This window comes from Symphalangus syndactylus, chromosome 12 (genome assembly GCF_028878055.3).
Source record: "Symphalangus syndactylus isolate Jambi chromosome 12, NHGRI_mSymSyn1-v2.1_pri, whole genome shotgun sequence".
NCBI lineage: Eukaryota > Metazoa > Chordata > Mammalia > Primates > Hylobatidae > Symphalangus > Symphalangus syndactylus.
The window spans coordinates 142,187,044-142,211,620 of NC_072441.2; the positions used below are offsets into that span (position 1 = coordinate 142,187,044).

Genomic DNA, 24,577 nt, shown 5'->3' on the forward strand with positions numbered 1-24,577 from the left:
TCAGAATATACACAATCCATTTATTCAGGTCTGTTTCTTACCAAGAGGGCTGCCACTGACTGAAAACACAGCACTAATTTTCAGTTCCCCCTCTTGAGTTTTTTGCTGTTGGCCATGACTATACTCCTTTAAAGAAGAAAAAAATAAATAAATACATAGAGAAAAGAATAAATACCTAAAGACATCCAGACATTCAAGACATTTTACTACCACTATATAGAGGTGGAAAATGTTTAAAACATTAATAAGAAATAATAAAATACAAAACAGCAAGCAAACTATAATTAAATATGGGTATAATATGTATATGCTAAGAGTGTAAGATGGAAAAAAATGAAAGTACTTAGTCTGTGACACTACTAAGTATTTATTATTTTTGAAAAATCTTTAATTTTATTAAAGTATTATAAGTTACTGTTTATTATAAAAGTAATACACAATCACTATAGAAAATTTAGATAAATAAAAATAAGAAAAAAATTAATCATATTTTAATCACCCCAAAACAACCACTGTTATTCTTTGGGTATATTTCTTTCCAGTCTTTTCCCCTCCTCAATGAAGAGGTTTTATTTCTTAATAAGTTGTAATTGTACTAAATATACCAATTCTTATAAACTGATTTTTTGCTCATTTGAATCATTGGAACGTGTGTATATTAGTATATATTACTCCAAAATAACTTCTAATGGCTAAATATACCAGTGTTTCTAAAACTGAAGTCCAAGAATCCCTGAGGTCTACATAGTCTGAAAATTCTAAAAGAATGCTGTTTAAATTTTGTTTTTATTTCAATGATTTTTATGTGCATGTACACGTATTTTAAGTCATGAGTAACCACCATGTAACTGAGTTCTACTACAACTTTTCAGTGCTGTTTGCTTTTTACAATTATATGATTGCATTCTAAAATCATTACATAATAGATTTAACTTTCATTTTAATATATTGTTTATCATATTGAAACATGCAAAAACTCTGCAAGACCACTTATTCTTGGAATTCTGGAGTATCTCAGATATATCTCCTTTTTTGTGATGGGGAGGTGTCGGCACATTACTCAAGTTTGAAAATACAAATATGTATTATTTAAGAAAGATAACACATTACACAGAGATGTGACTGGGATGAGGTGAGTGAGGCACATGCCTCAGGTACAAAATTAAGGGGGCACCAAAAACCTCAGTAATGAAGATAATATTTTAACACAGTATTTTTAAAAATCAAATTTATGCAAGGTTCATGATGAGCAAAATATCAAAATTTTAAATAAATACCAAATCAGTATTACTGATTTTTCCTTCTGCCTCAGGCTCCAATGGCCCCACATGGCACCGAGATTTTATAAGCACAACACAATGTTGGTCCATTTAATGTTTCCACATATTCAGTACAATCAGTAATGCCACGATGAATACCTTTGTGAGTATTCATACTCCCATATTTAGGATTATCTCCTAAGAAAAGAATTCCTAAAGTGGAACTACTAGGTAAAAAGATACATAGTAAAGGTTCTTGATACATAATGACAGGTTGTTTTCCTCCCCAAAAAATGTTCTTAATTATATTTACTCCAGTAATTTATGAAAAAACACCATTTAAAAGTATTTTCCCACTTTGTTTCAATTTCCAGCTATTTTTAATGTTCATTTACAAAAAGTACATTATAATGGAACAGTATTAACTCTCAGTAGCATTTGTTATCAACATTTCCTCAATATGTACTTTGAGTTAAAATTTTATATATTTGTTTCCATTTTTATGCCAAAAAAATCTGACAGTCTTTACCTTTGTGATTTCTTCTATCTCTTACAAAGTTTTATTTCCACATTAAAAGAATAAGAAAATAGTTTCATTTTTATAATAATACATTCCTTTAATCCAGGGATCAGCAAACTTTATCTGTAAGGGGCCAGATAGCAAATATTTTTGACTTTTCAGGCCATATGGTCTCTGTCCCAACTACTCAACTCTGCTCTGGTAGAGCAAAAGCACCCACATAATATGTAAATGAATGAATGTGGCAACGTTCAAATAAAACTTTATTTATGAAAGCAGTGGGTGGAAAAACAAAAAAAATGGGGGGTGGGGGGGCTGGATTTGGCCCACCACTGATAATTTGCCAACCCCTGCCTTAGTCCATTTGGAATTTACTCATTTTGATGTATAATGAACATTTTTCTTTTTTGAGACAGAGTTTCACTCTGTCACCCAGGCTAGCTCAACCTCGGCTCACTGCAACCTCTGCCTCCTGGGTTCAAGTGATTCTCCTGCCTCAGCCTCCCCAGTAGCTGAGATTACAAGCGCCTGCCACCACACCCGGATAATTTTTGTATTTTTAGTAGATACGGGGTTTCAACATGTTGGCCAGGCTGGTCTTGAACTCCTGACCTCAAGTATCTACCCGCCTCAGCCTCCCAAAGTGCTGGGATTACAGGGCGTAAGCCACCATGCCCACCTCTTTTTCTTTCTCTAAATAGTGAATTCCTTTCATTTGCCATTGATAAATATATCAAATTCTTAAAAAATAATGTCTGTTTTTGGGCTATCTCTTCTATATCATTTTCAGTCTGACTAATCTGATGATATCATGCCATCCTAACGAAACTAACTGTAGGATGCTTATGGCCAGGCGTGGTGGCTCACACCTGTAATCCGAGCACCTTGGGAGGCCGAGGTGGGCGGATCACCTGAGGTTAGGAGTCTGAGACCAGCCTGGCCAACTTGGTGAAACCCTGTCTCTATTAAAATTACAGAAATTAGCAGGGCATGGTGGCACACGCCTGTAACCCCAGCTACTCAGGAGGCTGAGGCAGGAGAATCGCTAGAACCCAGGGCGGTGGGGGGGCAGAGGTTGCAGCGAGCCAATACTGCACCACTGCACTCCAGCCTGGGCAACAAGAGAGAAACTCTGTCTTTAAAAAAAAAAAAAAAAAAAATTAATTAATTGTATGATGTTCAACCATTTAACAGGGTTTGCCACATTCAACCTCTATCCATTTTTTAGAATATATGTGTAATAAGTGTGTGTATGTGCATGCCTATTATTCTTCTACAAAACTTCATAACCTAACCATTGATATTTTCATCAGAATTGCATCAAATCTAAATCTCTATTTTTTTTTTCTGAATTGGAGTTTCACTCTTATCCCACAAGCTGGGGTGCAATGGTGCGATCTTGGCTCACTGCAACCTCTACCTCCCAGACTCGAGTGATTCTCCTGCCTCAGTCTCCCGAGTAGCTGTGATTATAGGCAGGCATGCACCACCATGCCCGGCTAATTTCTGTAATTTTTGTATTTTTCAGTAGAGACAGGGTTTCACCATGTTGGCCAGGCTGGTCTTGAACTCCTGACCTCAGTGATTCGCCCCCCTCGGCCTCCCAAAGTGTTAGGATTGATTACAGGCGTGAGCCACCCCACCTGGCCTTAAATCTTAATTTAAAAATAACTGACATCTTCATATTTCTTACATTTAAAAAGATGGTCTCTTCATTATTTCAAGTTGTATCTGACATAAGTACTTTTTAGTTGCTGCTGGGAATAGTGTATCTTTTTCATTGTATCATCGAACTGGGAAGTTTATTTATAGAAGTATTGGTATAATTCAACTAGGTACTCCACTAAATTTTCATGAATTCTATTAATTCTTTCATAAATATTCTTAATAGCAAGTGATAATTTTATTTCCCTTTTTCCATTATTTTTTCTTCTAATTTCTTTAACATGGATTGAAGTAGAAATCCAACAAGAGTTAAATAATAACGATGACATCCGCAACTTGTATTCTTTTAGTAATATTAACAGAAGATTTCCATCATTTTACTTCAACTTCAATAACTGTTATTGATCTGAAGTAGTAGTTCCTTACCACGATCAAGAAAAAAATCTATTGTAAGAAATGTTTGAATTACATGAGATGTCTTTTGGCATCTAATAAAGTGACTATTACAGATACCCTTATTTGACCTGCTGATGAAATATATGTATTAAAAGATTTTCTAACATCGACTAATCATGACATTCCTTTATTATATAGCGTATTAAGGAAAATTTCCTTAAATATTTTTATTTTAATCTCCGAAAACTCCAGAAACAACCAATACTCATTGGCATACATTAACGTCTCCAGTCAGCTCTCTTAGTCTCTGTGATGGCTACTGCAAACTTCTGCTGGATTCCTTTAGCCTTGAGTACATATTATTTATGTAATATAGTAAAATAGTATACATCTTAAGTACCGTTTGTATGGTCCACAATGCCTTCAAGGCACAATCATGTTTGGTTTATGTTTGTATCCTCCCATGATCACTAATTTTACAAGTATTTGATAAACAAATCAATGACTAGCAAAATACTAATAAATATTTTCTGAGAAGTAAGTATCTAATTGGTAACCCAAAAGCTTTCAGAAGCAGAAAAACACATGCCAAAACACAAAAAAATTCCTTTACCAATACCTTTACCTTCTTAGTTTACTACAAATGAAGATCAATATTAATATCACATGAACGTATTTTAGAAATGAGTAACAGTTTCTATTGCCAAATTAACTCAATATGGCTAAAACAGCCCCAACATTTGAATTATTACATTTTCTTTCCAAAACTGTATGAATCACTATTATGACGACAATTAGTTCATTTGCTTTCCCATTTTAATTGAGTTCTTTCAATGAGAGACTACACATTAGCTCTTTATTATTATGAGCAAGAAGAAAAAGAAAACATGATTTTAATGTAGTATTTACTGAATGTACAGTTTTTAGACCCTATGGAAAAGGCAAAAGAGGAAAATGAGGTCTCTGGCTCTCTTTAAAGTATCTATTTTGAAACCTTCCCAAGGTATTTTAAAATTAAACAACTTTTATTTACAGAAAGATTGGTAGACTAAAAAAAAAGACTTTGATTATGTCCCCAGATTGGCTCCTTCCTGGCCATGAAGGCTTGAGTAACTAAATCTCTATATCTCTCAGCTCTCTCATCTACAAATGTTAACATCCTCTACTCTGGCCATCTTATATAGGGTTGTTAGGAGAATTAAGCAACACAGTATGTGTAAAAGCATCTTAGCTGTAAAAATACTACAGAAAACATTATAGAAACATGCAATAGAATTAGAATGAAGAAATGAAACTGAGAGACCCAATGACATTATGCCAGTAATAGAGGCAGGAGGACGGGCAATGACTGGCAAATCCAGAATATCGTAGCTGAAGAAATAACCAAGAGCAAATGGGTAGAGGAAGTTAAATACATATGCACACATTTCAGCACCATGTTTATACAGTAAAGAAATTAGGACCAAAATGAATTGTGTAAAAAAGAGAATTAGGAAGTGAGCTAAAAGCAAAACTACCTAAATTAAGCACAAAGAAAAGCCAAGGGAAGTTTTGAAAAGGTGCCATAAACTAAAGCTATGATTTTATTGAACCATGAAAAAAGTTATTGGTAACCGATGGTCAAAAGTAAACGCTGACCACAACTGTAAAATCTATCAGTATTTTATGAGAGGCTAATAGTACTTTTTTGAGACTAATAACATAATACACTAGAGTTCTCTTTTCCAGTCCATGGGAAATTAATAAAAGTAATAAATTATGCAATATTGAAAGGCGATACTCTTCTAAAAGAAGGAGGGAAAGTGGGGAGGGGTGTCGAAAAGACAAGAAAAAGAAAAGCAGGAAAGAATCACATATCTAGTTTATAACATGAGAGCTGCTCTCGGGAGATTTCTAGAAGAATTATCAAAGGTCTGATCCTATAGGACTGGTATGGCTGACAACAAAAAGGACTCCTCAGGGAAAACCTAGCTCTATCCACTCACATACTGCAAGTGCCTTATTGTGGGGTCAGGGTAAAGAATGCTTTTGGATCATATGCCCAGGACCTACTCACATTACTGCTTAATTCTCAAGTCCAATCAATCAGGGAGTGAGGTTTTGGGGAAGTTCTTCCCCATAATCATGATGAAACTTCACATTCATATTCAGTATTTTATAACACATTTTATAATTCTGAATAAGTATATAAAAATTTAAGTCTTTCTATCTGTTCCATTCTATTTATATTCTCCAGCCACTGGAACCTCTGATTGTGCTGAAAACAACAACACTAATAACCTTCTCAGTGTTCTCTACCCCTATTGTATTTGGTTTATGCTCTAAGTGCCGTTTTGTCCCAAGGAAGTGTCACATGGTTCAAGTACAAAAGAAAGAGATGATTTTGGTACCCTGCCAGCATGCCCACATTGGGGCAGGAGACGAGATACAAGATCTGCCCTTCATACAGACATGGTTGTAGTCTTCTGAAGCATATATTGCCACATGAACTTTCCCCAGGTGTTGGGACATCTATTTATCCCTAATTCAGATATCTAAGATCTCCATTACCTGCTTCTACAAACATGCTTTTATTTACCATCTATTTAAATAGAATAGAAAAATCTATTTATATTCCTTCTACTTTCTTCTTTGTAGCAACTATACTCATATCCATCCAACTCCTATAGCTTTATCACTACCCTAACACATCCAACTTCCACTGAACGTCATGGAATTCATGCTGAGCATCAATTTGACTCATATGAATCACCAACCTCTGCAATCTCCTATTCTTCCATCTGCTTACTCTAATACAATGGTTCTCAACAGTAGATCATTTTTTGTTACAATTGGCAAGGGAGGAGGGTGCTACTGGCATGTAGTAGGTAGAAGCCACAAATGCTTACTAAATGTCCTAAAATGCACAAGACATTTCCTCACAACAAAGAATTATCTGGTCCAAAATGTCAACGCTGTGGAGTTAGAGAAATCCTGTCCAAAAACATCTAAATGAAAAATGCTCTTGACCAGGCATGGTGGCTCACGTCTGTAATCCCAACACTTTGGAAGGCCATAGCAGGAGGATCGCTTGAGCACAGAAGTTAGAGACAAGCTTGTGCAACTTACTCTACCAAAAAAAGAGTCTCACTCTGTCATCCAAGCTGGAGGGCAGTGGCGCAATCTCAACTCACTGCAACCTCCACCTCCTGGTTCAAGTGATTCTCCTCCCTCAGCCTCTAAAGCAGCTGGAATTACAGGCACCCGCCACCACGCCTAGCTAATTTTTTGTATTTTTAGTAGAGATGGGATTTCACCAGGTTGGCCAGGGTGGTCTGGAACTCCTGACCTCAAGTGATCTGCTGGCTTCAGCCTGCAAAATGCTGGGATGACAGGCGTAAGCCATCATGTCTGGTCCCTCTACAAAATTTTTCTTTAATTCGCCAGTGTGGTGGTACACACCTGTGGTCCCAGTTACTCGAGAGGCTGAGCTGGGAGGTTCACTTGAGCCTGGGAGGTTGAGGTTGCAGTGAGCAGTGATTGTACCACTGCATTCCAGCCTGGGCAACAGAGCAAGACCTTGTCTCAAAAAAAAAAAAAAAAGAACAAAAAGAAAGAAAAGAAGAAGAAAGCACTTCCACAGAACTCTGACAGTCTCAAACCCTCTAATACAAACAGAAAGATAGGAAAATATAAGCTTCCCCCAGATTAAATGTTATTTCAGAAAAATAGCCAATTCATACCATCTTTACAAAACACAGATACCCTCAAATAATTGCTGCTATTGCATATTCATCCCTTGGACCCCTTCTTGCACTTCAAAATGATTGCAGCATCTGATATAACTTTTTTCTTCTATTCCAACAACAGCAACATCATTAACTGCATTGATAGCTTAGCTGACTTCAGGACCTCACAGTTATAAGATCTCTATGATTTTATCTCCAGAGCAACCTTGAAATAGCAGAGCTCTACCTTCACTCTTATTACTCACAGATCTCAAACTTGGAATCATGTATCATTCATCAAAGCCTCCTTTACCTTCTATCCACTAATCCAATGAACTGGTTCTTCAATCAATTAACCCTTCCAAAGATGATCTGTCCATTAACCCCTCCTGAAAAATATTTAAATCCATATATAGCCTGTACTTCATTAGCATTAACTGCAAAAGGCTTACTAGCCTACATAAACTTGATTGCACCACAAACCTATAAAATACCATAAATCTTCAACCATATCTGCGTATAGTTCACAAATCCTTGCACTAAAATGCATTGCAAAAATCACAGTGGTATTAAGAAACAAAGATGATTAAAAGCCTTAATTACTACTCAGGAAAAGTTTCATATAGCTCGTTAATGCCTTATATGGTAATTCAAATCGCCTCAACCTTCTTTAAGAGTTTCCTTTCACGCTGTCAACAAACTATTTCACTTCTTAAGCACTTCCTCTCTCAAATGAATAATTCAATGTGTGGAACAAAAAGAAGGGGGGGAAAAAAGGTGAAATGTTTACTTGAGCATTGTCAGGTTCATCTTTAATTTTGTCTAGTAGTCCCTGCTGTGGTGCCATTGCTTTGTCATACTCATCATCCAAAGGTTCTTCTTTAATTCTAATATTTGATGCAAAGGAATTCCCCAGTTCCGAACCAATGGATTCTTTATTGGCAAATGGGTAGCTGGAATCCTAAAACACAATATAAAGGATTAATAAATATTCAGATTTTAAAATGATTCCTCTTCAGGTTTAACACCCAAAGAAAAGCTCACTGGAAATGAAGAACTCTATGGACATTCATTAGCTTTTGGATCTTATGCCTATGCCTAAAAGGAAATGTGTTATATGTCTAAATACCAAATACAAATAAAGACCCTAAGAGTTGAGGCTTTTTAGAATGTCTCCGATGATGACCTTACACAAATATTAAGCAAATAAAAAAAAAAAAAATCAGTGCTCTACCTAATACATTGTTAGAATTTAGAAAGTGACATAAAGAAAACTTTGACACTTGTCACAGTTACAGCAATCTACATACACACTGAAAACTTACCCTAAAGTTTGTTTCTGGGGTTTGTGGTAAATGGGTATGTAATGTTTCTTCAACTTGATTAGCTATTGAAAGGAAAAAAAAAACAAACAAACACATGTATATGAATAACAAATCTTATAAAGAGTGACCTAAAAAGCTATCATTTGATAATCACCTCTCTTTTCCAACAAAGATGCTCGTTAGAGTGAACTGGGTCCCAAAAACACCCAAAAGGTATTTTCACTCAAAGTTCTGCACAATCTGGCCCACCTAGCTTTTAGCCTTGCCCTACATTTTTCCTTGCTCAAACCTAAAAAAAAAATTACTTTTGCTCTGAAAATTGCTTGTGTTGGTTCTCCCCCATTTCTACTTATTCTATCCCAAGTCCCCTCTGTCTATCCTAATCTTTATACAGTTTTCCAGACACAGCTCAGTTAAAAATTCACCTCTCCTCTATAAAACCTTCCCTGTTGACTAAGTTAAAAATCATCTCTCTTCTAAGAATCCCTAAAACACAGTTTCAGTTATTTGAAAGACATCTTTTTGAACTGCCTTATGACAAACTCTTCTACCATTGTCTTTAACTGTAAATTAAATCTTAACGCTATTCAGCTGGACACTGGCACTTCTACTGCCTGACTTGTCTTGTCCATTCTACTACTAGACATTATGTTCCTTGAGAAACATGACTATCATACCCCAAGAAGGGATATTGGAAATATATACTGAATTATAGAGAAAAATATAGTATATCCTTGCACAGCCTTGTACATACTCAAAAGCTGTCTTTTTAACAATACTGGTTTGTTCTTTCTACCATACATTTCCTAGCATTGTTAGAAGAAATACAAGGACTGGTATAGAATACTTGCTTTCCTTCACAGCTACTGAACATTTATTGAAGAATTACTATTTTACTACACCAGGTTAGGTCCCAAGAATACAAAGATGAGTAAGATACAATCTGGCCCTCAACTCCTACACTAGTAGGTAAGGTAAAACAAATACAGAACTACAATACTGTGTGATAAGTACTATAAATAATGAGGCATGAAAATGCTGGGGAAATACAGATAAGGAAACAATTTATTCTTGATGTAGAGCAGTTAGAATGACGACAGAGTAGAAGAGGTTTATGAGTTAGGCATTGTTGGATAAGAAGTACTTTCACAAGCAAATTTACAGAGAGAAAATGACATGCAGGCAAATGGAATAGCAGGAGGAAAGGAAGGCATAGAAGGAAATAATGTGATATATTCAAGAATGTTAACTAAAGCTAAAGTATAGGGTACACTGGGCAAAGAGGCTCAGGAGGACCCTCAAGAAACTTCTACAACATAAATTAGAAATGTTTTTTTTTTTTTAATTAAAAAAAAACCTCCCTTTCAGATAGAGGTGAGAGTTTATAAACAAAAAATTAAATTAAAATTAAAAAAATAAAATAACTCCCTAATTTGGACTAAGTGGTGAGACAGCAGTTTGAATTAGTGCTTACAGCACAAAGAAGTTAAATCCAACTTCAGGTTCCAATGTTCAACCAAAGAAAATGAACAGGTGATTCAAGTATCTTGCCTTTCTCATCAAAACATTGCAACCAGGGGAGGGAGAAATGAGGTTTAGAGCTATTTTCAACCATTTATACCATTACCAAAAGTTACTGGGAGAAATTCAGTCACTCTGCAAAGAACAAGGACAAAAGAAAAATGACAAGCTTACAATGAATTTAACCGTTCATACTTCACTTAACATCAAAAGTAATAAAAGCTATATATTATGATCAGTAATTTTTAATTGTGTTTTATGGTTCTAATTCCAACAATTATTACCTGCTTTATCAAAAAAACTGCTTTTCAACCTTGAATCCAAATCTTTATGGGGTTTATCCAACCGTTTTTCACGTTCATAAGTTAGGTCTCTATTTTTCTCCTTTCCAGAAAATGTTTCTTTGCTGTTTTCTCTTACTAGACTAAAATCTTTCCGTATTGATTTAAAGACAGAAACCTGATCAAACTGTTTAGGAAAGTCTTTTTTTAACTTATTTTGAATTTGTATTTCATTTTCATTGTCTGATTCATGCTGTGTGACTCTTCTCTCTACTTCCAAGCTATCATCAGTATGAATTGAAGAAACAAGATTGTCCTTTGAACTAAAATCCTGTTCATCCTCATTGTCACTACCAACGACTGGAATTCCTGCAAGATCCCCAGAGTTCAAAAAATAATCATCTTCATCCAGCAATGAATTTTCAGATCCTGTTTGATTCGGCATTCCATAAGACATGCTGTCAAGGGTAGGAGTTAAGTTGTGGTCTATATCTTCAGACATTTCTGTATCCATGATACCACCACCTTAAAAAGTAAAATACTGTTTAGACAAACGATAGTGCTAAAGATGACCACAATGATAAGGTCAGTCTGGTATTTAACCAAATAAATATTTTTTCAAACAAAATACAGATATTACCATAGTATTCATTTAACACTTTTATATAGGTGTGACAGATATGACTATTCCTATCTGACAAGTTAAGGAAACGAGGAGCCAAAACTTGAGAAACTACTTTAGGTTAGAAAAGAAAGCTACATGATACAGAGAAAAGAGCACCAACTTCAGAATCAGACATATCTGTGTTGAAATCAAAGCATGATCCTGAAAATCTATGTAATCCTAAAAAGTAAACTCTCAGAGTCTATCTATACAACAGCATAATACTCACCTTGGAGATTAATCTGTGGTGAGGATTAGTGATAGTATGTATAAAAGACCTACTAACACAATGACTGACAAATAGAAGGGAATATAAAATGGTAATTATAATTATTATGGCGATTATTCAGGGAAAACTGAGATTAGCACTCAGGTCTTTGGTCTGAGTCCCATTTTCTCTGCACTAACACTAATAAACACTGATGGCAGTTAATACTTACACATAAAAATAAATTTTATCCAACCTAGAATAAAAAACTATTTACTGTTCAAAACTACTAATATATACTAATCTCTCCCATTCCAAAACAAAACAAAGCAACCCCCTAACCCTACAATGCCCTCATTCATCTTCCCTTCACAAACTTGTAGGAAAAAGATTCTACCTAGTTTGCTTCCACTTCATCTCTATCATTAACCCTTTGAGCTTAATACAATCAGCTCCCAACTTTCCACTGGAACTTTTCTCATTAACAACATCAATGATCTCCTAAGGGTCAAAGCAAATTGACTTTTTTCAATCCCTAAGTGGCGTATCCCTTATGGGTAAAATTCCTTTGGATTCTTTGGTACTCTTATTTCTTACTTTCCTTAATTGCCTTATAATTTATTTTATACTCTTCTTCTGTTCACATGGCTTCAATGTTAGTTTTTCTGCAAGATTCCTGTTCTCTTTACTTTTACACTCAGACTGAGCTATTTTGTTCACCTCACTTACCTTTGCTACTGACTTCCTAAGCACTTAAGCTTAGACCTTTCTTCCAAGATTTTGGATGTCTATATCCAACTAGCTCCTACACGTTCTCCAACTTAGCATCTCTAAAATCAAAACTTATCATATTCCCTCCCATTCCAAGCATATGCTTCTTGTATTTCCCTCAGATGGTTAACAGATTCACCAAACCAGCAGTTGCTCAAGATTTCCCCCTGGACAAATTCTGTCAACTTTATTACTTATCTCTCTCAAATCCATCTTTTCCACTTAGCACCTATTTCTAATACTCCACATCTCCTGCTGGATTCTACAATACCTTCAAAGGTATACTAATTCAGTCCACATGGATACTCAGGAAACAACCATACCCTTATGAACTCTATGCCCAAACCACATTTAATTGATACATCAGCAAACAAACTGGAGCTGATAAAAATAGAGTGAGGCGAAGACTAAAAATATTAGTGGCATTGGCATCCTTACTCTTACTTGTTCCTGAAGCCCAGTTACATCCTTCATGTGGCTGGTTCTTCAACCCTTCTCTGGATTCCATAATCCAATAAATTCCTTTTGTTAAGTTGATTTGAGTTGTATTATCTGTAATCAGGTCCCAACTGATACAGAATCCAAAGGAAAGCTTTCCTGGGCCAGACACAGTGGCTCACACCTATAATCTTAGCACTTTGGGAGGCTGAGGCCAGAGGATTGTTTCAGGCCAGGAGTTCAAGACCAGCCTGGGCAACATAGCAAAAGCCCATCTCTACAAAAAAAAATTTTGTTTTAATCAGCCAGGTGTAGTGGTACACACATGCAGTCCTAGCTACTCAGGAGGCTGAGGAAGGAGGATCACTTGAACCCAAGAGTTTGAGGCTGCAGCAAGCTATAATTGTGCCACTGCACTCCAGCCTGGGTGTGTGACAGGGCAACCCTCTGTTTCTTTCTTTCTTTTTTTTTTCTGAGCTTTGCTCAAGTTGCTCTCTTCCATAATGACACCAGAATTACCTTTCCAAAATATAAATCATTTCACATTACACCCTCCCTTGAGATTCTTCAATAGCTCCCCACTGCTTGAAGTATTCATTCATTCAGTACATATTTATTAGGAAACCACTCTGTGGGAGGTATTGAACTAGGTTCTATGGATAAAATGATGAAAGAGATAGCTATGACTCCTCCTCCTCACAGAGCTAGAAAAAATAAACAGAAAATTAGAAACAGTATGAGGGTAAATAATGATTTTGGTCCATAATGTAAAAGGGAAGGAGAGAAAAGCTTGTTTTTATCATAAGAACGTTTGCTAATAAATGTAGAGGCAATAATAGATTTGGAAAAATTGTCTATACTTTCTAAAATAATCAATTGAGACAATAGATAGTAAAACAGATGCTAAAATCTTAGCAGATGTATGCTGAAGAACTTACAGGTGAGCCATCTCAACGTTTCATCATTAGTAGCTGACCACATAGCATGTGCTCTGTAATTTTTCATGAATGAAAAATTAGGCATTTTATGTAGTCGGAACAATGAGTTCTGTAGTGCATGAGAAGTCAATACTAAGAAGTAATATTGTAAGCAACTTTCCATATCACTACATTTACTTATTTATTTAGTTAGTTGGTTCATTTTTTGAGACAGGATCTGGCTCTGCCACCCAGGCTGGCGGGCAGTGGCATGATCTCAGTTTATTACAACCTCCACCTCCAGGACTCAAGCAATCCTCCCACCTCAGCCTCTCAAGTGGCTGGGATTACAGGCGCATGCCGCCACATCCGGCTAATCTTTGTATTCTTTGTAGAGACCCAGTTTGGTCTTGAACTCCTGAGCTCAAGCAATCCTCCTGCTTCAGCCTGCCAAACTGCTGGGATTACAGGCATAAGCCACTGCACCCAGCCCCTTATCACTACATTTAAATTCAGGATATAGTATTTGAAGAAAAGGGTAGTCATATGGAAAAATGAGATCCCTAACTCACATCAAAAAATTTTACAGATGTATTTAAGTTTTAGGCATAAAGAAATAAAACAGTAATATTAAATAAACTATGGAAGAATTATTTTAGTAATATTAAAGAAACTATGGAACAATTATTTTTGAGTCGCAGAGACAAGCCTTTCTAATAATGACCCAAAAAATCCAGAATAAAAGATCAAGTTATAAATAAAAATATAAAAGATCAAATGTGACTTTAAAAATGGCTAGAGAAAACACAAACCAAATCAAAAAGATAAAAAGATAAACTGATTTAAAAGGTTTTATTTCATACCACAAAGGGTAATTTCCTTAAAAGATAAAGATAGGACCTATAGTTCAGTAAAGATACGGACAAATAACCAAATACATATATAAAAGCAAAGGACTCAAACAAGTATTTCAGAGAGAGCAAAATACTAAGGTTCAACAAGAGAAATGCAAACTAATAAAACGAGATATCATGTTCACACAGCAGGTTGGTAATGACAAAAAGTTTTGATAAAAGTCTTGCAGATGGCTGGGCGCGGTGGCTCACGCCTGTAATCCCAGCACTTTGGGAGGCCAAGGCAGGCGGATCACGAGGTCAGGAGATCCAGACCATCCTGGCTAACACAGTGAAACCCTGTCTCTACTTAAAAAAAAAAAAAAAAAAAGGGCCGGGTGTGGTGACTGTAGTCCTAGCTACTCGGGAGGCTGAGGCAGAAGAACGGCGTGAACCCGGAAGGCAGAGCTTGCAGTGAGCCGAAATTGTGCCACTGCACTCCAGCCTGGGTGACAGAGCTAGACTCTGTCTCAAAAAAATAAAAATAAAAATAAAATAAAGTCTTGTAGCTATGCTATAGGCCAAAATTGGGAAACTATGGCCTAAGACTAAAATATATACAAAGAAAAGTTTTTGACAGAGACCATATGTAGGCAGCAAAGTCCAAAATATTTACCATCTGGCCCTTAACAGAAAAACGTCTGCCAACCCCTGCAGTCAAATAATGCTGGTAGGAATGAAAACTGGTACAAAACTAATAAAGAGCAATCAGGCAATATTTTTGATACTTTGAATACACAGAACTCTTGACCCAACAATTCAACTTTTTTTTTTTTTTTTTTTAAAGACAAAGTTTCACTCTGTCGCCCAGGCTGGAAATGCAGTGGTGCCATTCTGGCTCACTGCAACCTCTGCCTCCCAGGTTCAAGCAATTCTCCTGCCTCAGCCTCCTGAGTAGTTGGGATTACAGGCACCTGCCACACCCGGCTAATTTTTGTATTTTTAGTAGAGACAAGGTTTCACCATGTTGGCCAGGCTGGTCTCAAAACTCCTGACCTCAGGTGATCCACCCGCCTTGGCCTCCGAAAGTGCTGGGATTACAGGCGTTAGACACCACGCCCAGCCCAACAATTCAACTTTTACAAATTCACCCTGCAGATATAATCTCACAAGAGTGATGAAAAAGAACATTTATAGCAGAAAAAGACTGAAAACAGCATGTGTTCATCAGTGAGGCTAACTTATAGTACATACCTCTAATGGAATATTATATAGCTGTTAAAGAGAATGAGGCAGCTTTATGAATTCCCAAGATCTGTTAAGTGAAAAAAATGTTTTAAATCTTTGAAATGCATTGGAGATCTACAGTTTTCTCAGAGATGTCAATTTCTTTTTTTTCTTTCTTTCTTTTTTTGAGACAGAATCTTGCTGTTACCCAGGCTGGAGTGCAGTGGCATGATCACGGCTCATTGCAGTCTCAGCCTCCTGGGCTCAGGTGATCCTCCCATCTCAGCCTCCCAAATAGCTGAGACCACAGATGTATGTCACCACATCCAGCTAATTTTTTGTGGAGACGGGAGTTTCACTACATTGCCCAGGCTGGTGTCAAACTCCTGGGCTCAAGCACTCTTCCTGTCTTGGCCTCCCAAAGTTCTGGGATTGCATGAGCCACTGCATCTGGCCTCAGAGATGTCAATTTCTAACGAAGCAACTGATTTGAATTAGCAATTTTGGTACTTACACAATAAATCTGTAGGCTGCATAAAATCTTATGCAATTAAAATATAAGTACTAGTTACATTACTTAACTGAATCAGAATTCTTCTCATCCTTGTGATCCATATAACCAAATAAAAGAAATAGTTTCTGTTTCTCAGAGCTTATATCAAGAGAACAAAACAGAACACTATGATCTCAGTAGCTGAAACACCTGAAAGCACAAATTTCTCATGGAAGATTTCTGGCTTTTAGACACTCTAAATATGCTTGGCGTTATGTGAGGAAAAGCAAGGATGGTATGGCTGGAATTGCATGTATGAGAGGAAGAGTGATTAAAAAATGAGAAAAGAGAAATAAACAGAGAATGGATCTATTAGGAAATTGCAATAGGAAAAAACTGCAACGTATGTAAGTGTAAAAGGAAGTCGTTAGAAGAGTCTACAGACAAATTAACATAATTTATGTTTTACAAGGATCATACATTCTACATATAGCTTCTGTGTACTATGAAGTGCTCGATGTTATAGGAAGCAGAAGAATGGAAGCAGGAAGACCACTTAGGACCACTTAGGAAGCTACAATAACCCAAGGAAAAACTGGCAGTTAAACTCAAGGTAATAATAATGGTGGATGTGAAGAATAGTAGTCAGATGTGGATATATTTTGAAGGTAGAAGCATTGCCTGATACGTATATGAGATGCTGGGTATGAAAGGAGTCAAGAATAACACAACAGGGTGTCATTTCTTGAGATAGGAACACTAAGGGAGGACCACACTGAAAGAGGAAGAATGAATAATTTGGTTTGGGACGGTAGATTTCGATATCCTTCTTAAATCTTCAAATGGAAATATCAAGAAGACAGTTGGATTTATTAGCCTGTAGTTAAGAGAAGACTGGCCAAGAAATGAGACATAAATTTGGGACTCATCAATGAAGAGATGGTACTTAAAATTCATGAGACTAGATAAGATCACCTAGTGAGTTTATTTACTACAGATGGAAGACAGCTGAGAGTCCTGACATACTTCAGTATTTAGAAATCTGGTCGAAATGAAGGAGTCAGAAAAAGACACTAAGAAGGAACAGCTAATAGAGTAGGAGAAAAATGAGGAGACTGGTGTCACAGAAGCTAATGAAGAAAATAGGAGGGAGTGACTTAACCATAATGAATGCTGCTGAGATGACTGATAAAACGAAGACTGACAACTTAACTTCTAACTTGACAACAGCTACATCAGTGGGAAAATGAGTGTACAAGTCAGAGTGGACTGATCCCAATAGAGATTGAGAGGAGATAACTTGAGAATCCTAGTATAAAATAATTCTTCAGAGGAACTGAAGGAACAGAGATAACTATTCAGAGGCCCTTAATAGAGGTTTTTGTTTTTTTGACTTTGGCTGTGTATGTGTGTGTGTGTGCTAATTTTTAAATTATTAGTAGAGACAAGGTCTTGCTCTGTTACCCAGTCTGGTCTTGAACTCCTGGACTCAAGCGATCCTCCCACCTCAGCCTCCCAAAATGCTGGAATTATAGGTGCAAGTCACTGTACTTGGCCTATTTATTTGTGGATTTTTAAAAGAATTTTTTTAAGATTGAGACTATTACAGCTTTGTAGTATGCTTACAAGAAAGGTCTAATAAAGAGCAGTGAGTTCAGCAGGAAAATCTTTGTGTAATAGAGACTGTGATCAGTAAAATGCAAATAGACTTAGATTTTGCACAAGGAGAATAAAGTTATTTTAAGTAATTTAAGAACAATATTTATTTTATAATGAAAGCAAATTTCATACTTCGAGGTAAAGTCAACTGTCATTCTTTGTCCCTCTTAGTCATTGCTTTAGCAGTATACTGATACTTCTATGCTATATCCAAGAATCATTTCAAGGTATAACCACCAACTAAGGAATTCAACTATCATATAAATAAATATTGTGAAATATTCTAATATATTAATTCCTCCTGCACATTTTTGTTTTTTTGGTTTTTGGTTTTTTTTGGTTGTTGTTGCTACCCATCAGTTTATCGTCTTTATCTGAAAAATCCTCATAGAAAATTGTTTGGTTTAGCTCTCAGCAGCCTGCTCCTGAGCTCTGAGGAAGTTTGCCTTCTTCTGAGTTACCCAATCTTTCTTCTGAGCAAGGGATACTTTGGGATGGTTCTACCTCTTCTTTTTAACTTCTTTCTTGGGCTTCTTTTCATAGACTGGATTCTCTCGTATAGCAGCATGAGCTTTCTTATACATCTCCTCCATCATGTCTGGAGTTATGCTGTTCTTTATGTATTGAGAGAACTGTTTCTTGTAAGCATCTTCATCTTCTTTCATTAAGTAGTGCATGTAATCTGCAAAATTCTGGCCCATGATGTGCTTCCAGTGTACTTCTGCATTAAATTCCTTGCTTTCAGAATCATAACCAGGGAATCGTTTGGTACTGTGAGGGATAGACAAGCCTCCATCCACAGCGCCCTTCAGGGCACCCAAAACTTTATCGCCAGTGGTAGTTCTGGCAAGGTCTGCATCCAAATAGCAGGTAAAGGCACCTGGCTGACCATGATTACTTTCCACATTGTATTCATCGCCAGTCACCTCCACTTGGCATTCACAGATCTTGTCCATGCCAAACCTACTGAGAAGGCTGCGGGCCAGCAGCAGGCCAGTACAATACGCTGCAGCATAATTTGTCAGGCCAACCTTCAAACCATATTTTGGCAGTTCATATGCATATGCTATGCAGACTATCATATCCCCCTCTATAAGGGCATAAGCAATCTGACAAATGATATCTCTGTTTGTTACACGAATTATCATCCTGTATTTGTGTGTTTTGTATTTATTTTTATCCTGTATCACCAAGCATTCCCAAGCATAGTAATCAGTTTTACCCTCTCATCATCTTCTAAGTTTCACTTGGTATCTCTTAAAGCAGGCCTTATTCTTCACAACTTTAACAAACCCCATCCTGCAGAAGAGAGATCTTTGTCCGCGGCTCGACAGAGATCTGCAGGCCCAGCAGCACTGAGAGTGGGAAAGGCACATTTTTGTTTTTAATCAAAGCATAATTTTCAGAAATAAACTAGTATTAATAGTAATTTCGGCCAGGCATGGTGGCTCATGCCTGTAATCCCAGCACCTTGGGAGGGTGGGGTGGGCGGATCACCTGAGGTCAGGAGTTCGAGACCAGCCTAGCCAACATGGCAAAACCCATCTCTACTAAAAATACAAAAATTAGCTGGGCGTGGTGGCGCACGCCTGTAATTCCAGCTACTAGGGTGGCTGAGATAGGAGAATCACTTGAACCTGGGAGATAGAGGTTACAGTGAGCCGAGATTGTGCCATTGCACTCCAGCCTGGGCAACAGAGCAAGACTCCGTCTCAAAAAAAAAAAAAAAAAAAGGTAATTTCAATTTTAGAAATCATGGTTCTCTAACAATTCCCTGAGATTGCTACTTTTTTTTTTTTTTTTTAAGATGGAGTCAGGAAGATTACTTGAGCCCAGGAGTTTCAGATCAGCTTGGGCAACACAGCAAGGCCTCGTCTCTACAAATAAAATTAAAAAACAAGCCAGGCATGGTGGCACACACCTGTAGTCCCAGCTACTCAAGAGGGTGAGGCAGGAGGATCATTTGAGCCTAGAAGTTCAAGGCTGCAGTGAGTTATGACTGCGCCACTGAACCCAGCCTGGGTGACAGAGACAGACTCTGTCTTTAAAATATATATACATATGAAAAACAAACAAAAAATAAATTATATAAATTAAAAAATGAAAAATAAAAACAAGGTGATTGTGATTTGTTTTAAATAAAAGCTTAAGTTAGCGCTTTGTTTCGTCACAGAAATTTTTTTTTTTTTTTTTAAAGACAGAGTCTTGCTCTGTCTTCCAGGCTGGAGTGCAGTGGTATGATCTCAGCTCACTGCAACTTCCACTGCCCGGGTTCAAGCAATTCTCCTGCCTCAGCCTCCCAAGCAGCTGGGATTACAGGTGCCAACCACCACGCCTGGCTGATTTTTTTGTATTTTTGGTAGGGACTGGGTTTCACCATGTTGGCCAGGCTGGTTTCGAACTCCTGACCTTAAGTGACCCATCCACCTCAGCCTCCCAAAGTGCTAGGATTACAGGCATGAGCCACCATGCTCGGCCGTTGTCACAGAAACATTTCTAAGAGATGATCTGACTATTACTGGTATTCAATAAAATATAATTTCCTAAATAATAAAAACGCCTTTTTAAGATCACAATGTAATTCAACAGTCAAAGCCAAAAATCATTAAAAATGAAACATAAATGCCTTAAACATTTATTTTTACTTGAGACATACAAAAGCACATTTACCAATCATTTAATATCAGCCAAGATTTTGATAATGGCTATACTAATATGTCTTTCTTAACTAAACCACAGGCCGGACACCATAGCTCATGCCTGTGATCCCAGCACTTAAGGAGGCTGAAGCGGGCAGATCAGTTGAGGTCAGGAGTTCGAGATGAGCCTGGCCAACAGGGCAAAACCCCGTCTCTACTAAAAATACAAAAATTTGCCAGGTGCATGCCTGTAATCCCAGCCACTCAGGAAGCTGAGGCACGAGAATCGCTTGAACCCAGGAGGTGGAGGTTGCAGTGAGCTAAGATCACACCACTGAACTCCAGCCCGGGCGACAGAGGGAGACTCCATCTCAAAAAAAAAAAGAAATAAAAATAAATAAATCACAACCATATAGTCCATCTTCATGATTGCAATCTGAGTTTCTTTAAAATGGAGGGAGAAAGTAAAGACACTTACACATCCATGTTTTTACTGACTTGCTTAGTTTTTCTAAAGCATTCAAATTTTCACAGAAACAACAGTTTACTTTTCAAAGTAACATTTCACTAGTGTAAAAAAATGTACAAGTTAACTTATATAACTACAATGGCAAGTACTAATAAAGTTTGGGAACAAACACAATAAATCTTGGTAAGCATGCTGAATTGTGTGGCTGTGTCTGAAACTACTAGATGCTCCTCAACAGCCACTCTAGTTTTCTCCTTTAGTGACAGACCCTGATTCTTATCAGAGTACATTTACAATAGAAAAAAGGTTAAGTCTTATGTATGATCCTAAACTGAAAAAGAATCATAGTTATTAATATGGCAATAACCAAAAGAAAACTCTGCATGAGAATGAGATAATAACTACAATGTAATAATTTAGTCTTCTTTCAAGTTGCAGGGATGGACACATTAAGGAACCAGTATTTTTTTAATGGGCTAGAACAGAAAGCGAAGTGTATCATATAGAATGACAATAAGTAATGCTACAAGAAATGTTTGTGTACACACAGAGATACACATGTATATGTCTCAACGTAAAATATATTTCTAACAGTGTTTCAAAATTTTTTTTTTAAGTTTGAAACCAGTGGAATATTTAGATCAATCTGATTTTATAGCTTACCAAAAGGTGATAAATATTTACACTTGATACATTTCTGATAGAAATGAGTTTGATTTTTACCAATTTTAATAGTCAACTTACGCACTTAGGCTTTAAAAATTATGACTGAAGTACAGTATAAACCATTTTATAAAACAAATCATTGTTTTTCAATATGAGAACAACTACAACAGACTTTACTTTTTAGAATGATCCCTGTTATTTCTAGTGTTCTGGCAACAATGATCAAGAAGATTAGAGATATCGATGTAAACTGATAAAACATTCAGCAATTACCTAAAAACTGTCAAAAGTCTATTAAAACTGAAGCACATCACTGTAATAAACTATCATCTTACTGAGTAAAATTTTCATATCTTATTACATGTCAGTATTTCAAAGAGCATATTACTTTTGTAAGCAGAATAACATAATATTTAAGCAAAATAATAAATACAAAAGTCATTTTTGCCAATAATTGCAGAAGCACACTACCACAGAGATATGGGGAGACAGTACCAACTACCCAACTGTACCCCAATCTTTAGGCCCATAAGCATTCCTACTATTCTTCTTCCTTCTAATTCCAAAATTTCTGTAACATAGTTGTTACTTATAAAACAAAAATCTGTATTTTCATCTTCTCTCTTCACTTGTCACAGCAGATTTAGCTGATATCCCTTTCTATTCAGATAAACAAGAATCTGTTCAAGCCCTAAACCTAATTTTTAACACTACCCCTTATAATCCAGGGAAAAAAAAAAGCAAAGTTAAAATAATCCTTTATTAAGGGCTTTATAACTGTAGAGACAGAGTAACTTGTACTTTTTTTTCCCTCAATGGCATCAGTAAATTTATAGCAACTTCATTTTTTTACTCTCATAAGTTCATTAACAGAATAAACCACTTCTACTAGAGCTCATACTATCTGCAAAAAATGGTCAATGGAGATTTTTTTGAAAATAAAAATTGAAGGCTGGGTGCAGTGGCTCACGCCTGTAATTCCAGCACTTTGGAAGGCCGAGGCCAGCGGATCACCTGAGGTCAAGAGTTCAAGACCAGCCTGGCCAACATGGTGAAACCCTGTCTCTACTAAAAATACAGGTAATTACCCAGGTGTGGTGGCGTGCACCTGTAATCCCAGCTACTCAGGAGGCTGAGGCAGGAGAACTGCTTGAACCCAGGAGGTAGAGGTTGCAGTGAGCCAAGATAGCACCATTGCACTCCAGCCTGGGTGACAAGGGCAAAACTCCATCTCAAAATAAATACATATATATAGAAGAAGTCCTACTTAAACAATTTCATCCAGGGCCTATTTCTGGATGGCTCTAAGCTAAGAATGATTTTACATTTTTAAAAGGTTGTAAGAAGAAGAATAAGGAGAATGCAAAAAGTCATATTTGTTGACCACAGCCAAGAAAGCTTAAATATTTACTATTTGGCCTTTAGGAAAAAGGTTTGCTAACACTCCATCTATAGAAATGTTGCTATGTGTGGTTCACACAGTACAACTGGTATTATGGTAGATAAATAATATTGAGTTAAATAGGCTCAGAAAGCTACTTAGGGAAATTATCTATAGAACTATTTCTTTCTCTTTTTTTTTTTTGAGATGGAGTCTCGCTTTGTGACCCAGGCTGGAGTACAGTGGTGTGATCTTGGCTCACTGCAACCTCCGCCTCCTAGGTTCAAGTGATTCTCCTGCCTCAGCGACCTCAGTAGCTGGGATTACAGGCGTACGCCATCACTCCCAGCTAATTTTTGTGTTTGTAGTAGAGGCAGGGTTTCACCATATTGGCCAAGCTGGTCTCGAACTCCTGACCTCAGGTGATCTACCCACCTCAGCCTCCCAAAGTGCTGGGATTACAGGTGTGAGCCACAAAGTCTGGCCTCTATAGAACTATTTCTGAGTTAAGTTCAAAATCATACAGAAATTGTAAGTTAGGCACTAGTTACAATATTGATCATAAAACATTCCACTTCCAGCCACCATGGTGGAGTACTGGTTCCAAAGTAACCCTCCTGCTGCTAATAACTAAAAAAAAAAATCAAACAAAATATGAAATACCTCTTTTCAGTCTATGGACAAGAAGTAACACAAGACTGTGATCATGGAGAAAAAGGAAACAAATGAAGTCAGCCCTAGGTTCACCTTGGCTTTCAGCCTGGGAACATTTAGCAAACCGCAGTAAAGAGAAAATTCAAAACAGAGCACACCAGTCTCACTAAGCCAAGGAGACCACAGGCAGAAGCTGGAGAAAGCTGCAGCAGCTGGTATCTGCAGGACAAATTACCAAAGAAAAGACTGACGCACAGAGAAAGAGCACTAAAAATTATTTGGCTGAATAGTAACCTGCACATGCACTGAGTGAAATCCTTACTAGGAACAGAACAACTATCAGGGAACTACAAGGAGAAAATTACCAGTGTTGACACAAAGATGAGCAGACTTTTGAATCTGATTAACCCGAATGATGAGACCTTGTCACTAAATAAACTGGCACAATCACACAATGAATTATTATTCAGGACTTAAAAGAAAAGAAAGCTACCAACCCATGAAAGAAATTTAAATACACATTACTAAGTCAAAGAAGCCAATTTCAAAGGACTACATACTGTATGATTTCAACAAGACATCCTGGAAAAGGCAAACTGATGGAGACAGTAAATAGGCCAGTGGTTGCCAGAAGTTAGGGGAAATGAGGGATGAAAAAGTGAAGCACACAGGATTTCTGGGGCAGTGAAACTATTCTCTATGATACATACTATAATGGTGGATACAGGTCATTGTATGTTTGTCAAAACCCATGGAATGACCAACACCAAGAATAACCCTAATGTACACTATGGAATTTGAGTGATGATAATATCTCAGTGTAGGTTCTTCAATTATAACAAATGTACCACTACATTTCAGGATGTCCATAGTGAGGGAGGTTG

At 36.9% G+C, this 24,577-nt stretch overlaps 1 protein-coding gene and 1 pseudogene across 13 annotated transcripts in view; both read right to left on the reverse strand.

The window, feature by feature from the left end:
• ZMYM4 (zinc finger MYM-type containing 4) overlaps window positions 1–24,577 on the reverse strand; it is a 153,844-nt gene that overhangs the window by 52,867 nt on the left and 76,400 nt on the right. For 10 of the 13 annotated variants that reach the window (XM_063627867.1, XM_055254677.2, XM_055254686.1 and 7 more), the window contains 4 exons: window positions 10,678–11,199; window positions 8,873–8,934; window positions 8,338–8,508; window positions 42–126 (listed from right to left, as the gene is read on the reverse strand). In XM_063627867.1, coding sequence (XP_063483937.1) covers window positions 42–126; window positions 8,338–8,508; window positions 8,873–8,934; window positions 10,678–11,199 — 840 coding nt within the window. Of the gene's footprint in view, window positions 1–41; window positions 127–7,860; window positions 7,937–8,337; window positions 8,509–8,872; window positions 8,935–10,677; window positions 11,200–15,759; window positions 15,788–24,577 lie in introns of those variants that run through there. The other 3 variants (XM_063627871.1, XM_063627872.1, XM_055254688.2) reach the window with 3 other exon arrangements.
• Window positions 18,193–19,369, reverse strand: LOC129468854 (large ribosomal subunit protein uL18-like; annotated as a pseudogene).